The 15,454-nt window shown below is 41.1% G+C and overlaps 1 protein-coding gene across 1 annotated transcript in view; it reads right to left on the bottom strand.

Annotated features, from left to right (window-relative positions):
* The window catches only part of LOC139754640 (piRNA biogenesis protein EXD1-like), a 73,875-nt gene that overhangs the window by 40,938 nt on the left and 17,483 nt on the right, over positions 1-15,454 (bottom strand). The window contains exon 4 of the mRNA XM_071672149.1: positions 7,153-7,269. Coding sequence (XP_071528250.1) covers positions 7,153-7,269 — 117 coding nt within the window. The remainder of the gene's footprint in view (positions 1-7,152; positions 7,270-15,454) is intronic.

The following is a 15,454-nucleotide window of genomic DNA, read 5'->3' as shown; positions in this document are numbered from 1 at the left end:
GCTAATGCGGGAAATGGTGAATAGTATGAGAAAAAAAATATGCATATGTGTGAGTTTGGTTGTTTATGTGTGGTTTGGGAATGTCTTGGGAGTAAAGTCTGGGGTTAGTGAGAGGACAAGAACAAGGGAAGGAGTACCACTACTCCTGAAACAGGAGTGGTGGGAGTATGTGATACAGTGTAAGAAAGCAAACTCTAGATTGATATGGGTAAAACTGAAAGTGGATGGAGAGAGATGGGTAATTATTGGTGCATATGCACCTGGGCATGAGAAGAAAGATCATGAGAGGAAAGCATTTTGGGAGCAGCTGAGTGAGTGTTAGTAGTTTTGAAGAACAAGACTGGGTTATAGTGATGGGTGATTTGAATGAAAAGGTGAGTAATGTGGCACTTGAGGGAATAATTGGTATACATGGGGTGTTCAATGTTGTAAATGGTAATGGTGAAGAGCTTGTAGATTTATGTGCTGAAAACGGACTGGTGATTGGGAATACCTGGTTGAAAAAGAGAGATATACATAAGTATACGTATGGAAGAAGGAGAGATGGCCAGAGAGCGTTATTGGATTACGTGTTAATTGATAGGCGTGTGAAAGGGAGACTTTTGGATGTTAATGTGCTGAGAGGTGCAACTGGAGGGATGTCTGATCATTATCTTAAGGAGGCAAAGGTGAGGATTTGTAGAGGTTTTCAGAAAAGAAGAGAGAATATTGGGGTGAAGAGAGTGGTGAGAGTAAGTGAGCTTGGGAAGGAGACTTGTTTGAGGAAATACCAGGAGAGACTGAGAACAAAATGGAAAAAGGTGAGAACAAAGAATGCAAAGGGAGTGGGGGAGGAATGAGATGTATTTAGCGAAGCAGTGATGGCTTGTACAAAAGATGCTTGTGGTATGAGAAGCATGGGAGGTGGAGAGATTAGAAAGGGTAGTGAGTGGTGGGATGAAGAAGTAAGATTATTAGTGAAAGAGAAGAGAGAGGCATCTGGATGATTTTTGCAGGGAAATAATGCAAATGAGTGGGAGACGTATAAAAGAAAGAGGCAGAAGGTCAAGAGAAAGGTGGAAGAGGTGAAAAAGAAGGCAAATGAGAGCTGGGTGAGAGAGTATCACTAAATTTTAGGGAGAATAAAAAGACGTTTTGGAAGGAGGTAAATAAAGTGCAAAAGACAAGGGAGCAAATGAGAACATCAGTGAAGGGGGCTAATGGGGAGGTGATAACAAGTAGTGTTGATGTGAGGAGATGGAGTGAGTATTTTGAAGGTTTGTTGAATGTTTGATGATAGAGTGGAAGATATAGGGTGTTTTGGTCGAGGTGGTGTGCAAAGTGAGAGGGTTAGGGAGAATGATTTGGTAAACAGAGAAGAGGTGGTAAAACCTTTGCGGAAGCTGAAAGCCAGCAAGGCAGCGGGTTTGGATGGTATTGCAGTGTTATCTATTAAAAAAGGGGGTGACTGTATTGTTGACTGGTTGGTAAGGTTATTTAATGTATGTATGACTCATGGCGAGGTGCCTGAGGACTGGCGGAATGCTTGCATAATGCCATTGTACAAAGGCAAAGGGGATAAGAGTGAATGCTCAAATTACAGAGGTATAAGTTTGTTGAGTATTCCGGGAAATTATATGGGAGGGTATTGATTGAGAAGGTGAAGGCATGTACAGAGCATCAGACTGGGGAAGAGCAGTGTGGTTTCAGAAGTGGTAGAGGATGTGTGGACCAGGTTTTTGCTTTGAAGAATGTATGAGAAATACTTACAAAAGCAAATGGATTTGTATGTAGCATTTATGGATCTGGAGAAGGCATATGATAAGAGTTGATAGAGATGCTCTGTGGAAGGTATCAAGAATATACGGTGTGGGAGGTAAGTTGTTAGAAGCAGCGAAAAGTTTTTATCAAGGAAGTAAGGCATGTATATGTGTAGGAAGAGAGGAAAGTGGTTGGTTCTCAGTGAATGTTGGTTTGCGGCAGGGGTGCGTGATGTCTCCATGGTTTGTTTATGGATGGGATTGTTAGGGAGGTGAATGCAAGAGTTTTGGAATGAGGGGCAAGTATACAGTCTGTTGTGGATGAGAGAGCTTGGGAGGTGAGTCAGTTGTTGTTTGCTGATGATACAGCGCTGGTGGCTGATTTGGGTGAGAAACTGCAGAAGCTGGTGACTGAGTTTGGTAAAGTGTGTGAAAGAAGAAAGCTGAGAGTAAATGTGAATAAGAGCAAGGCTATTAGGTACAAGTCAATTGGGAGGTAAGTTTGAATGGAGAAAAACTGTAGGAAGTGAAGTGTATTAGATATCTGGGAGTAGATTTGGCAGCAGATGGAACCATGGAAGCGGAAGTGAATCATACGGTGGGGGAGGGGGCAAAAGTTCTGGGAGTATTGAAAAATGTGTGGAAGTCGAGAACTTCTATTAGAACCATTTGGGACCACTATTCCTTCAAACATACCCATTTTTCCTTTCCAAGATAACGTTCTTGACTTCCACACATTTTTCATCGCTCCCAGAACTTTCGCCCCCTCCCCCACCCTATGATTCACTTCCGCTTCCATGGTTCCATCTGCTGCCAAGTCCACTCCCAGGTATCTAAAGCATTTTACTTCCTCCAGTTTTTCTCCATTCAAACTTACCTCCCAATTGACTTGTCCCTCAACCCTACTGTACCTAATAACCTTTCTCTTATTCACATTTATTCTCAACTTTCTTCTTTCACACACTTTAACATACTCAGCTACCAGCTTCTGCAGTTTCTCACCCAATTCAGCCACCAGTGCTGTATCATCAGCAAACAACAACTGACTCACTTCCCAAGCTCTCTCATCCACAAAAGAATGCACACTTGCCCCTCTATTCAAAATTCTTGCATTCACCTCCCTAACAATCCCATCCATACACAAATTAAACAACCATGGAGACATCACACACCCCTACCGCAAACCAACATTCACTGAGAACCAATCACTTTCCTCTCTTCCTACACGTACACATGCCTTACATCCTCGATAAAAACTTTTCACTGCTTCTAACAACTTACCTCCCACACCATATATTCTTAATACCTTCCACAGAGCATCTTTATCAACTCTATCATATGCCTTCTCCAGATCCATAAATGCTACATATAAATCCATTTACTTTTCTAAGTATTTCTCACATACATTTTTCAAAGCAAACACCTGATCCACACATCCTCTACCACTTCTGAAACCACACCACTCTTCCCCAATCTGATGCTCTGTGCATGCCTTCACCCTCTCAATCAATACTCTCCCATATAATTTCCCAGAATACTCAACAAACTTATACCTCTGTAATTTGATCATTCACTCTTATCCCCTCTGCCTTTGTACAATGGCATTATGCAAGCATTCCGCCAGTCCTCAGACACCTCGCCATGAGTCATACATACATTAAATAACCTTACCAACCAGTCAACAATACAGTCACGCCCTTTTTTAATAAATTCCCCTGCAATACCATCTAATCCTGCTGCCTTGCTGGCTTTCATCTTCTACAAAGCTTTTACAACCTCTTTTCTGTTTACCAAATCATTCTCCCTAACCCTCTCACTTTGCACACCACCTCGACCAAAACACCCTATATCTGCCACTCTATCATCAAACGCACTCAAAAAACCTTCAAAATACTCCATTTCCTTCTCACATCCCCACTGCTTGTTATCATCTCCCCATTTGTTCCCTTCACTGATGTTCCCATTCGTTCCCTTGTCTTATGCACTCCTTCCAAAACATCTTATTATTCTCCCTAAAATTTAATGATACTCTCTAACCCAACTCTCATTTGCCCTCTTTATCACCTCTTGCACCTTTCTCTTGACCTCCTGCCTCTTTCTTTTATACATCTCCCAGTCATTTGCATTTTTTCCCTGCAAAAATCGTCCAAATGCCTCTCTCTTCTCTTTCACTAATAATCTTACTTCTTCATCCCACCACTCACTACCCTTTCTAATCTCCCCACCTCCCACACTTCTCATGCCACAAGCATCTTTTGCACAAGCCATCACTGCTTCCCTAAATACATCCCATTTCTCCCCCACTACCCTTACGTCCTTTGTTCTCACCTTTTTCCATTCTGTACTCAGTCTCTCCTGGTACTTCCTCACACAAGTCTCCTTCCCAAGCTCACTTACTCTCACCACTCTTCACCCCAGCAGTCTCTTCTTTTCTGAACACCTCTACAAATCTTCACCTTTGCCTCCTCAAGATAATGATCAGACATCCCTCCAGTTGCACCTCTCAGCACATTAACATCCAAAAGTCTCTCTTTTGTGCGCCTATCAATTAACACGTAATCCAATAATGCTCTCTGGCCATCTCTCCTTCTTCCATATGTATACTTACGTATATCTCTCTTTTTAAACCAGGTATTCCCTATCACCAGTCCTTTTTCAGCACATAAATCTACAAGCTCTTCACCATTTCAATTTACAACATTGAAACACCCCATGTATACCAATTATTCCCTCATCTGCCACATTACTCACCTTTTCATTCAAATCACCCATCACTATAACCCGGTCTTGTGCATCAAAACTACTAACACACTCACTCAACTGCTCCCAAAACACTTGCCCCTCATGATCTTTCTTCTCATGCCCAGGTGCATATGCACCAATAATCACCCATCTCTCTCCATCCACTTTCAGTTTTACCCATATCAGTCTAGAATTTACTTTCTTACACTCTATCACATACTCCCACAACTCCTGTTTCAGGAGTGGTGGTACTCCTTCCCTTGTTCTTGTCCTCTCACTAACCCCTGACTTTACTCCCAAGACATTCCAAAACACTCTTCCCCCTTACCCTTGAGCTTTGTTTCACTCAAAGCCAAAACATCCAGGTTCCTTTCCTCAAACATAGTACCTATCTCTCCTTTTTTCTCATCTTGGTTACATCCACACACATTTAGACACCCCAATCTGAGCCTTCGAGGAGGACGAGCACTCCCTGCGTGACTCCTTCTTCTGTTTCCCTCTTTAGAAAGTTAAAATACAAGGAAGGGAGGGTTTCTAGCCCCCCTCTCCCGTCCTCTTTAGTCACCTTCTACGACACGTGAGGAATGCGTGGGAAGTACTCTTTCTCCCCTATCCTCAGGGATATATATATATATATATATATATATATATATATATATATATATATATATATATATATCCCTGGGGATAGGGGAGAAAGAATACTTCCCACGTATTCCCTGCGTGTCGTAGAAGGCGACTAAAAGGGGAGGGAGCGGGTGGCTGGAAATCCTCCCCTCTCGTTTTTTTTTTAATTTTCCAAAAGAAGGAACAGAGAAGGGGGTCAGGTGAGGATATTCCCTCTAAGGCCCAGTCCTCTGTTCTTAACGCTACCTCGTTAATGCGGGAAATGGCGAATAGTATGAAAGAAAAAAAAAAAAATATATATATATATATATATATATATATATATATATATATATATATATATATATATATATATTTTTTTTTTTCATACTATTCGCTATTTCCCGCAATAGCGAGGTAGCGTTAAGAACAGAGGACTGGGCCTTTGAGGGAATATCCTCACCTGGACCTCTCCTCTGTTCCTTCTTTTGGAAAAAAAAAAAAAAAAAAAAAAAAAAAAAAACGAGAGGGGAGGATTTCCAGCCCCCCGCTCCCTTCCCTTTTAGTCGCCTTCTACGACACGCAGGGAATACGTGGGAAGTATTCTTTCTCCCCTATCCCCAGGGAAATATATATATATATATATATATATATATATATATATATGTGTATAGTGTGTGTGTGTGTGTGTGTGTGTGTGTGTGTGTGCATGGATGGGCCATTCTTCGTCTGTTTCCTGGCACTACCTCGCTGATGCAGGAAATGGCGATGAAGTATAATGAAAAATGTATGCAATGCTTCCCTAAATACCTTCCATTACTTACCTACTTTCCAAGTATCATTTATTCTCACCTTATGGCATTCCTCACACAAGATATCTTGGTATCTCTGCAAACAAATCTCTTTTCCAAGGTCACTCACTTTCACCAACCTCTTCCCATCCATGTACCTTCCTCTTCCTAAAGCCACTAAAAACTTGCCGCCACCAAAATGTGATCAAACATTCTATAAGCTGCCCCCCTCAGCACATTCACATCTAACAGCTTGTCCTCTGCATGCCTATCAATGTTAAATAATCCAGTACTAACTGTCTCACCTCTAACTCCATTCACCTAATAATAATTATATTTACGCTTCTTTTTAACCAAGCATTCTTAATCACGATTCATTGGACCATCTGCTTCCTTTTTATGTGGTTCAAGGGACTGACCCTTTTATGAAGAATAATGCCCTCTGCCATTAGGCTAGAAAGGTGATGAATTGGTTATCGGAGAAAAACATTCAACCGCTGAAGTTACCTGGAAACTCCCCAGAACTTAACCCAATCAAGAACTGCTGGAACCAAATGAAAGTTAAGCTTGCTTCCTGCAACACCTTATAAGTGCCTCACCTCATTCAGAAAAATGAAAGGGTAAGCTTGCTCCCTACAACATCTTATAAGAGCTTCACCTTATTCAGGAGATTAAGACCCTATGGATCCAAAGCATGAACCTAAAATACTTCAGGAACCTTGCCAATTCCATGCCCAGACATCAGCAGATGGTAATCAACGATAAAAAGATATAACAAAGCACTAAAATGTAAGTGTAATATCACCTTTGAAAATATATGGGGGTGGACAAGGATTTGTGCAGACAGGGTACTTACAAAATCAAATTAAGACATTCCTTTACCCGAAACCAACATCTGGGGATGTCTGTGATATGTAATGATACAGTGAAAGAGTTACTGTGCAAATGAACTACAATCATGATGTTTTATGATTATTTTAAGATTACGCATGAACCATAAAATATAAAATGATATGAAATAAGTTACTGGATAAAAAAAGATGGAGATCTCAAACATGTTATATAACTTGGCTGCATACATGTGAGGAACAAAAATTTGCAAGTAATGCATCATATATGCTGAAGGTGCCATGGCAATAAATATGACAAGGGAACTCAAGCAAAATGGAAACTGCTCAAAAGTTATAAACTGCCAAGTTTATTGGAATTTCCAAAATTTTCCTAACTTTCAGTCATCGACACCTGCAAATACAAAGTGTTGTATAAAGACAAACCTTTAACAGTCTCTGCCGGGCCTCCTTGTCTTCTCCAATCACAGAAATGTTTAGGATGTTGTGGAAGAAAACAGTCAGTAAACCAATCCTCTTTTTTCCTGTCTTTGGATTACATACCTACAAAAGAAAATATTTATCATTACTATAAAAGAAAAGTTCTTCAATTATGCAGGCGACATAAAACCGTCTCATCTTTCCATATAGTGTTTGTATTATCTATTGCATTAAAGTTTACCCCTAAACACTCCAATCACTGGTCATCACATCTGCAACTGTGCAGAAGTAAAACTAACACTCAATCAATAGATGAACTTTACAGAGTTTAATAAACATAACCGCTAACTATAGGAGGTATATGTGCTCTAATCACTGGTCATCACACCTGCAGCTGTCCAAAAGTAAAAGTAACACTCAATCAATTGATGATCAATTTTACAGAGTTTAATTAACACAAATGCTTACTATAAGAGTTATATTATCATCATACTTTGTCGCTGTCTCCCGCGTTAGTGAGGTAGCGCAAGGAAACAGATGAAAGAATGGTCCAACCCACATACACATGTATATACATACACGTCCACACACAGCACATATACATACCTATACCTCTCAACGTATACATATATATACACACACAGACATATACATATAAATACACATGTATATAATTCATTCTGTCTGCCCCTATTCATTCCCACCGCCACCCCGCCACACATGAAATGATAACCCCCTCCCCCTCCATGTGTGCGAGGCAGTGCTAGAAAAAGACAACAAAGGCTACATTTGTTCACACTCAGTCTCTAGCTGTCATGTATAATGCACCGAAACCACAGCTCCCTTTCCACATCCAGGCCCCACAAAACTTTCCAAGGTTTACCCAAGACGCTTCACATGCCCTGGTTCAATCCATTGACAGCATCTTGACCCCAGTATACCAAGATGCCTTTCACCCTCCTGCATGTTCAGGACCCGATCACTTAAAATCTTTTCCCCTCCACCTTTCCACCTCCAATTTGGTCTCCCACTTCTCCTCGTTCCCTCCACCTGACACATATATCCTCTTTGTCAATCACTCCTCACTCATTCTCTCCATGTATCTAAACCATTTCAACACACCCTCTTCTGCTCTCTCAACCACACTCATTTCATTACCAGACATCTCTCTTACCCTTTCATTACTTACTCGATCAAACCACCTTACACCACATACTGTCCTCAAACATTTCATTTCCAATACATCCACCTTCCTCCGCACAACCCTATCTATAGCCCATACCTCTTAACTATATAACATTGTTGAAACCACTATTCTTTCAAACACACCCAATTTTCCCCTCCAAGATAATGTTCTTGTCTTCCACACATTCTTCAATGCTCCCAGGACCTTCACCCTCTCTCCCACCCTGTAACTCACTTCCACTTCCATGGTTCCATCCACTGCTAATTCCACTCCCAGATATCTAAAACACTTCACTGCCTACAGTTTTTCTCCATTCAAACTTGCCTCCCAATTAACCTGCCTCTCAACCCTACTGAGCCTAGCTAGTAACTTTGCTCTTATTCACGTTTACTCTCAGCTTTCTTCTTTCACACACTTTACCAAACTCAGTCACCAACTTCAGCTGTTTCTCACCTGAATCAGCCACCAGCGCTGTATAATCAGCAAACAACAAATAACTCACTTCCCAAGCCCTCTCATCCACAACAGACTGCATACTTGCCCCTCTCTCCAAAACGTTTGCAACTTACCTCCCACACCATATACTCTTAAAACCTTCCACAAAGCATCTCTATTGACACTATCATATGTCTACTCCAGATCCATAAATGCTACATACATATTTTTCAAAGAAAACACCTGATCCACACATCCTCTACTACTTCTGAAGCCAAACTGCTCTTCCCCAATTTGATGCTCAGTACATGCCTTTACCCTCTCAATCAATACCCTCTCACATAATTGCCCAGAAATACTCAACAAACTTATACCTCTGTAATTTGAACACTCACCTTTATCCCCTTTGCCTTTGTACAATGGCACTATGCATGCATTCCACCAATCCTCAGGCACTTCACCATGATCCATACATACAATGAATATCCTTACCAACCAATCAACAACAGTCACCCCATTTTTTAATAAATTTCACTGCAATACCATCCAAACCGGCCGCCTTGCCTGCTTTCATCTCCCGCAAAGCTTTCACCACCTCTTCTCTGTTTACCAAACCATTCTCCCTGACCCTCTCACTTCACACACCACTCCACCCAACACCCTACATCTGCCACTCTATCATCAAACACATTCAACAAACCTTCAAAATTGCTCATTCCATCTCCTCTCTTCATCACTACTTGTTATTACCTCCCCATTTGCCCTTTAACCAATGTTTCCATTTTTTCTCTTGTCTTAAGCACTTTATTTACCTCCTTCCAAAACATCTTTTTATTCTCACTAAAATTCAATGATACTCTCTCACCCCAACTCTCATTTGCCCTCTTTATCACCTCTTGCACCTTTCTCTTGACCTCATGCCTCTTTCTTTTATACATCTCCCAGTCATTTGCACTACTTTCCTGCAAAAACTGTTCAAACGCCTCTCTCTTCTCTTTCACTAACAATCTTACTTCATCCCACCACTCACTACCCTTTCTAATCTGCCCACCTTTCTCATGCCACATGCATCTTTAGCATAAGCCATCACTTCTTCCCTAAATACATCCCATTCCTGCCCAACTCCCCTTACATCATTTGCTCTCACCTTTTTTCCATTCTGCACTCTATCTCTCCTGGTACTTCCTTATACAAGTCTCCTTTCCAAGTTCACTTACTCTCACCACTCTCTTCTCCCCAACATTCTCTCTTCTTTTCTGAAAACCTCTACAAATCTTCACCTTCGCCTCCACAAGATAGTGATCATACATCCCTCCAGTTGCCCCTCTCAGCACATTAACATTCAAAAGTCTCTCTATCACACACCTATCAATTAACACATAATCCAATAATGCTCTCTGGCCACCTCTCGTACTCATACAGGTATACTTATGTATATTTCTCTTTTTCAACCAGGTACTCCTATCACCAGTCCTTTTTCAGCACACAAATCCAAAAGATCTTCACCATTTCCATTTACAACACTGAACACCCCATGTACACCAATTATATCCTCAACTGCCACGTTACTCACCTTTGCATTCAAATCACCCATCACTATAACCTGGTCTCATGCATCAAAGCTGCTAACACACTTACTCAGCTGCTCCAAAAACACTTGCCTCTCATGATCTTTCTTCTCATGACCAGGTGCATAGGCCCCAATAATCACCCATCTCACTCCATTCACTTTCAGTTTTACCCATATAAATCTTGAGTTTACTTTCTTACACTCTATCACATTCCCACAACTCCTGCTTCAGGAGGAGCGCTACTCCTTCCTTTGCTCTTGTTCTCTCACCAACCCCTGACTTTACTCCCGAGACATTCCCAAACCACTCTTCCCCTTTACCCTTGAGCTTCGTTTCAATCAGAGCCAAAACATCCAGGTTCCTTTCCTCAAAAATACTACCTATCTCTCCTTTTTTCTCATCTTGGTTACATCCACACATATTCAGACACCCTAATCTGAGCCTTCGAGGAGGTTGAGCACTCCCTGCATGAGTCCTTCTTCTCTTTCCCCTTTTAATAATTTAAATAATGGGAGGGGGGTCCAGCCCCCTCTGCTCCCACCCCCTTCAGTCACTTTCTACGACACACGGAGAATACAAGGGAAGTAGTCTTTCTCCCCTATCCCCGGGGATATGTACATAAATGCCAATACACACACATACACATACATTTACATATCAAAATATACAGACATATACATATACACACCTGTACATATTCATATTTGCTTGCCTTCCTCCTCTCCTAGCACTACCCCACCACACAAGAAACAGCATCGCTACTGCCTGCTTCAGCAAGGAGGCACCAGGAAAAAAGATAAAAAGGGCCATGTTCATTCACACTCAGTCTCTAGCTTTCATGTGTAATGCAACGAAACCACAGCTCCCTATCCACATCCAGGCTCCACATACCTTTCCATGAATTATCCCAGATGTTTCACATGTCCTGGTTCAGTCCATTGACAGCACATCGACCCCAGTATACCATATCGTTTCAACTCAATCTATTCCTTGCATACCTCTCACCCTCCTGTATATTACGGCCCCGATTGCACAAAATTTTTTTCACTCCATCCTTCCACCTCCAATTTGGTCTTCCGCTTCTTGTTCCCTCCACCTCTGACACTTTGTCATCCTTTCCTCACTCATTCTCTCCATATGTCCAAAAAATATCAACAAACCCTCTTCTGCTCTCTCAACCACACTCTTTATTTCCATACATCTCTCTTAACCTTTCATTACTTACTCAATCAAACATTTTACAACACATACTGTCCTAAAACATTTCATTTCAAACACATCCACTCTTCTCCATACAGCCCTATCTACAGCCCATGCCTTGCAACCATATAATACTGTTGGAACTACTATTCTTTCAAACATACCCATTTTTACTCTCCAAGATAACATTCTCTCCTTCCACACATTCTTCATAGCTCCAAGAACATTCGCTCCCTCTCCACTCTATGACTCACTTCCGCTTCCATGGTTCCAATTGTTGCTAAATCCACTTCCAAGATACCTAAAACACTTCACTTCCTCCAATTTTGCTCCATTCAACCTTTCAACCCAATTAACTTGTCCTTCAACCCTTCTGAGCCTAATAACATTGCTCTTATTCACATTTACACTCAACTTTCTCTTTTCACACACTTTTCCAAACTCAGTCACCAACTTCTGTACTTTCTCACTTGAATCAGCCAACACCAGTGCTGTATCATCAGCAAACAACAACCGACTCACTTCCCAGGCCTTCTAATCTTTAACAGACTGCATACTTGCCCCTCTTTCCAAAACTCTTGCATTTATCTCCCTTACCATCCTCTCCATAAACAAATTAAACAACCATGGGGACATCACACACCCTGGCCTCAGACAGGCCTTCACTGGGAACCAATCACTCTCCTTTCTTCCTAATCGTACCCATACCTTACATCCTTAGTAAAAACTTTTCACTGCTTCTAGCAGCTTACCCTCCACACCATATACTCTTAAGACCCTCCACAAAGCATCTCTATCAACTCTATCATATGCCTTCTCCAGATCCATAAATGCTATATACAAATCCATCTGTTTTTCTAAGTATTTCTCACACACATTCTTCAAAGCAAACAACTGATCCACACATCCTCTACCACTTCTGAAACCACACTGCTCCTCCCCAGTATGATGCTCAGTACATGCTTTCACCCTCTCAATCAATACCCTCCCATACAATTTCCCAGGAATATTCAACAAACTTATGCCTGTGTAGTTTGAACACTCACCTTTATCCCCTTTGCCTTTGTACAACGGCACTATGCATGCATTCTGCCAATACTCATGCACTTCATCATGATCCATACATACATGGACTATCCTTACCAACCAATCAACAACACAGTCACCCCCTCTCTTACTAAATTCAACTGCAATACCATACAAACTCGCCACCTTGCCGGATTTCATCTTCCACACAGATTTCACAACTTCTCTCTTAACCAAACCATTCTCCCTGACCCTCTCACTTTGCTTACAAACCCAACCAATACACTCCACATCTGCCATTCTATCTTCAAACATATTCAACAAACCTTCAGAATACTCACTCCATTTCCTCAATTCATCAGTACCTGTTATCACCTCACCTTGCTCCGTTCACCAATGTTCCCATTTGTTCTCGTCTTATGCACATTATGTTCGTTCTAAAACATCTTTTCATTCTCCTTAAAGTTTAATGATACTCTTTCACCCCATTTGCCCTCTTTTTCAACCCTTGCATGTTCCTCTTGACCTCTTGCCACTTTCTTTTATACATCTCCCAGTCATTTGCACCCCTTTTTTGTAAGATTCATCCAAACGCCTCTCTTTTCTCTATAACTAACAGCTTTACTTCTTCATCCCATACTCACTATCCTTTCTAATCTAAATTCATCCCATTCCTCACCCACTCCCCCTCATGTCATTTGCTCTCACCTTTTGCCATTCTACACTCAATCTCTTCTGGTTCTTTTTCACACAAGTGTCCTTTCCAAGCTCACTTACTCTCACTACTCTCTTCTTCCCAACACTCTCTCTTCATTTTTGAAAACCTCTACGAATCTTCACCTCTACCACCAAAAGATAATGATCAGATCCCTCCAATTGCCCCTCTCAGCACATTAACATCCAAAAATCTCTCTTTCACATGCCTATCAATTAACACATGATCCAATAATGCCTTTTGACCATCTCTCCTCCTCGCACATGTATACTTATGTATATCTCTCTTTTTAAACCAGGTATTCCCAATCACCAGTTTTTTTCAGCACACAAATCCACAAGCTCTTCATCATTTCCATGCAAAACACTGAATACCCCATGTACACCAATCATACCCTCAAACTGCCACATTACTCACCTTTTCATTTAAATCACCCATCACTAATACCCGGCCTCATGCATCAAAGCTGCTAACACACTTGCTCAGCAGCTCCCATAGCACTTGCCTCTCATGCTCTTTCTTCTCATGACCAGGTGCATATGCATCAATAATCACCCATCTCTCTCCATGCACTTTCAGTTTTACCCACATCAATCTAGAATTTACTTTCTTACACTTTATCACACACTGCCACAACTGCTTCAGGAGTAGTGCTACTCCTTCCTTGGCTCTTGTCCTCTCAACAACCCGACTTTACTCCTAAGACTTTTCCAAGCCATTCTTCCCCTTTACCCTTGAGCTTCAATTCACTCAGAGCCAGACCATCATTTCTTTCCTCAAACATACTACGTATCTCTCCTTTCTTCTCATCTTAGTTACATCCACACACATTCAGACATCCTAATCTGAGTCTTCGAGGAGGAGCACTCCCCACTTGAGTCCTTCTTCTGCTTCCCCTTTTAGAAATTGAAATACAAGGATGAGAGGGGTTTCCAGCCCTCTGCTCCCGCCCCCTTTAGTCACCTTTTACGACACCCATGAAATATGTGGGAAATATTCTTTCTCCCCTATCCCCAGGAATAAGGGGGAGCAATATACATACAGTATTACAAAGATCAGCTTAAAAAGACAAGAACTGTCTTCCTTGCCAAACTCCATGATACTAAGCAGGATGAAAACTAAAGATTTATATTCCCTGGCTAGCATACATGAAAAAAATGGAATCAAGTACTAATGATATGTCAGCACATCAAACCCTTGTGTTCAATTTTTCTTAACATATTTCAAGAATTCATCACCATATACTCTTTTCCCATTACAACTCAAGTGCTTCCAGTCAACTTTTTTGTGGTTAATATTCTGATTGTCCAAATTTACATATCCAAGTAGGGATTGTCTTACAATCTCCCGCATCCTTCTCAATGTGTCTTTCTGATTTTGATTAAGAGTCTAATTCAATTCATAATATCTTTTCACTCATTCAAAAGTTTATTCTCAAGAGATAAATTGCCCCATTCACAATAGGATAAGGTGCCTACATAATAACTTTTCAGAAGACTGCAGTATATCAAACCAGTTATGTTATTTTTCTTATTTTTTCTCTACCTAATCACGTCTCCCACCTTAGGAAGGCACCACCGAACAAATGAGAAACAGCCTCATTTACACACATCCAGTCTCTACCTGTCATGGATAATGGACCTTAAACTGAAGCCTAACATCCACAGATAACTACATGGATTACCATGACTTCTTCATATGCCAAGATTCAGCCACTGAAAATGTGTGCCCCCATGTACCACTTCAATCCAGTTCATTCTATCTCATGCATTCCTCATGCTCCCTGAACATTCAGAGCCAAATACCCAAACCACCTTTACTGTACGTTTCCATCTCCTCAGTCTTCCACTTTCCTTTCTTCTTCCACTTCTAACTCATCTATTGTCTTAGTTAGTCTTTTTGTGCTAATCCTCTCAATATGTTTGAACCATTTCAGCACATCCTAGTTGACATTCTTTCTTTCTTTCCTGGAAGATCCAATCATGGACAAAAGCCCACACTGAGCCCACAATTTAAGTGAAATTTGATGAGGGTTAATGAGACAAGGGAAACAAGAAAAAAGGAAAAACATTTGAACAAGTCTGAAAGGATACAGAAAACCTGCCTTTTAAAATGGATCAGGTTATAGTGGTTACTAAAGACATGAGAGGCAAGGAGTTCTAAATCTTTAAAGTG

This window comes from Panulirus ornatus, chromosome 17 (genome assembly GCF_036320965.1).
Source record: "Panulirus ornatus isolate Po-2019 chromosome 17, ASM3632096v1, whole genome shotgun sequence".
NCBI classification, from domain to species: Eukaryota; Metazoa; Arthropoda; class Malacostraca; order Decapoda; family Palinuridae; genus Panulirus; species Panulirus ornatus.
Note: the sequence above shows the minus strand (reverse complement) of the source record. Positions and strands in the feature narration are given on the sequence as shown.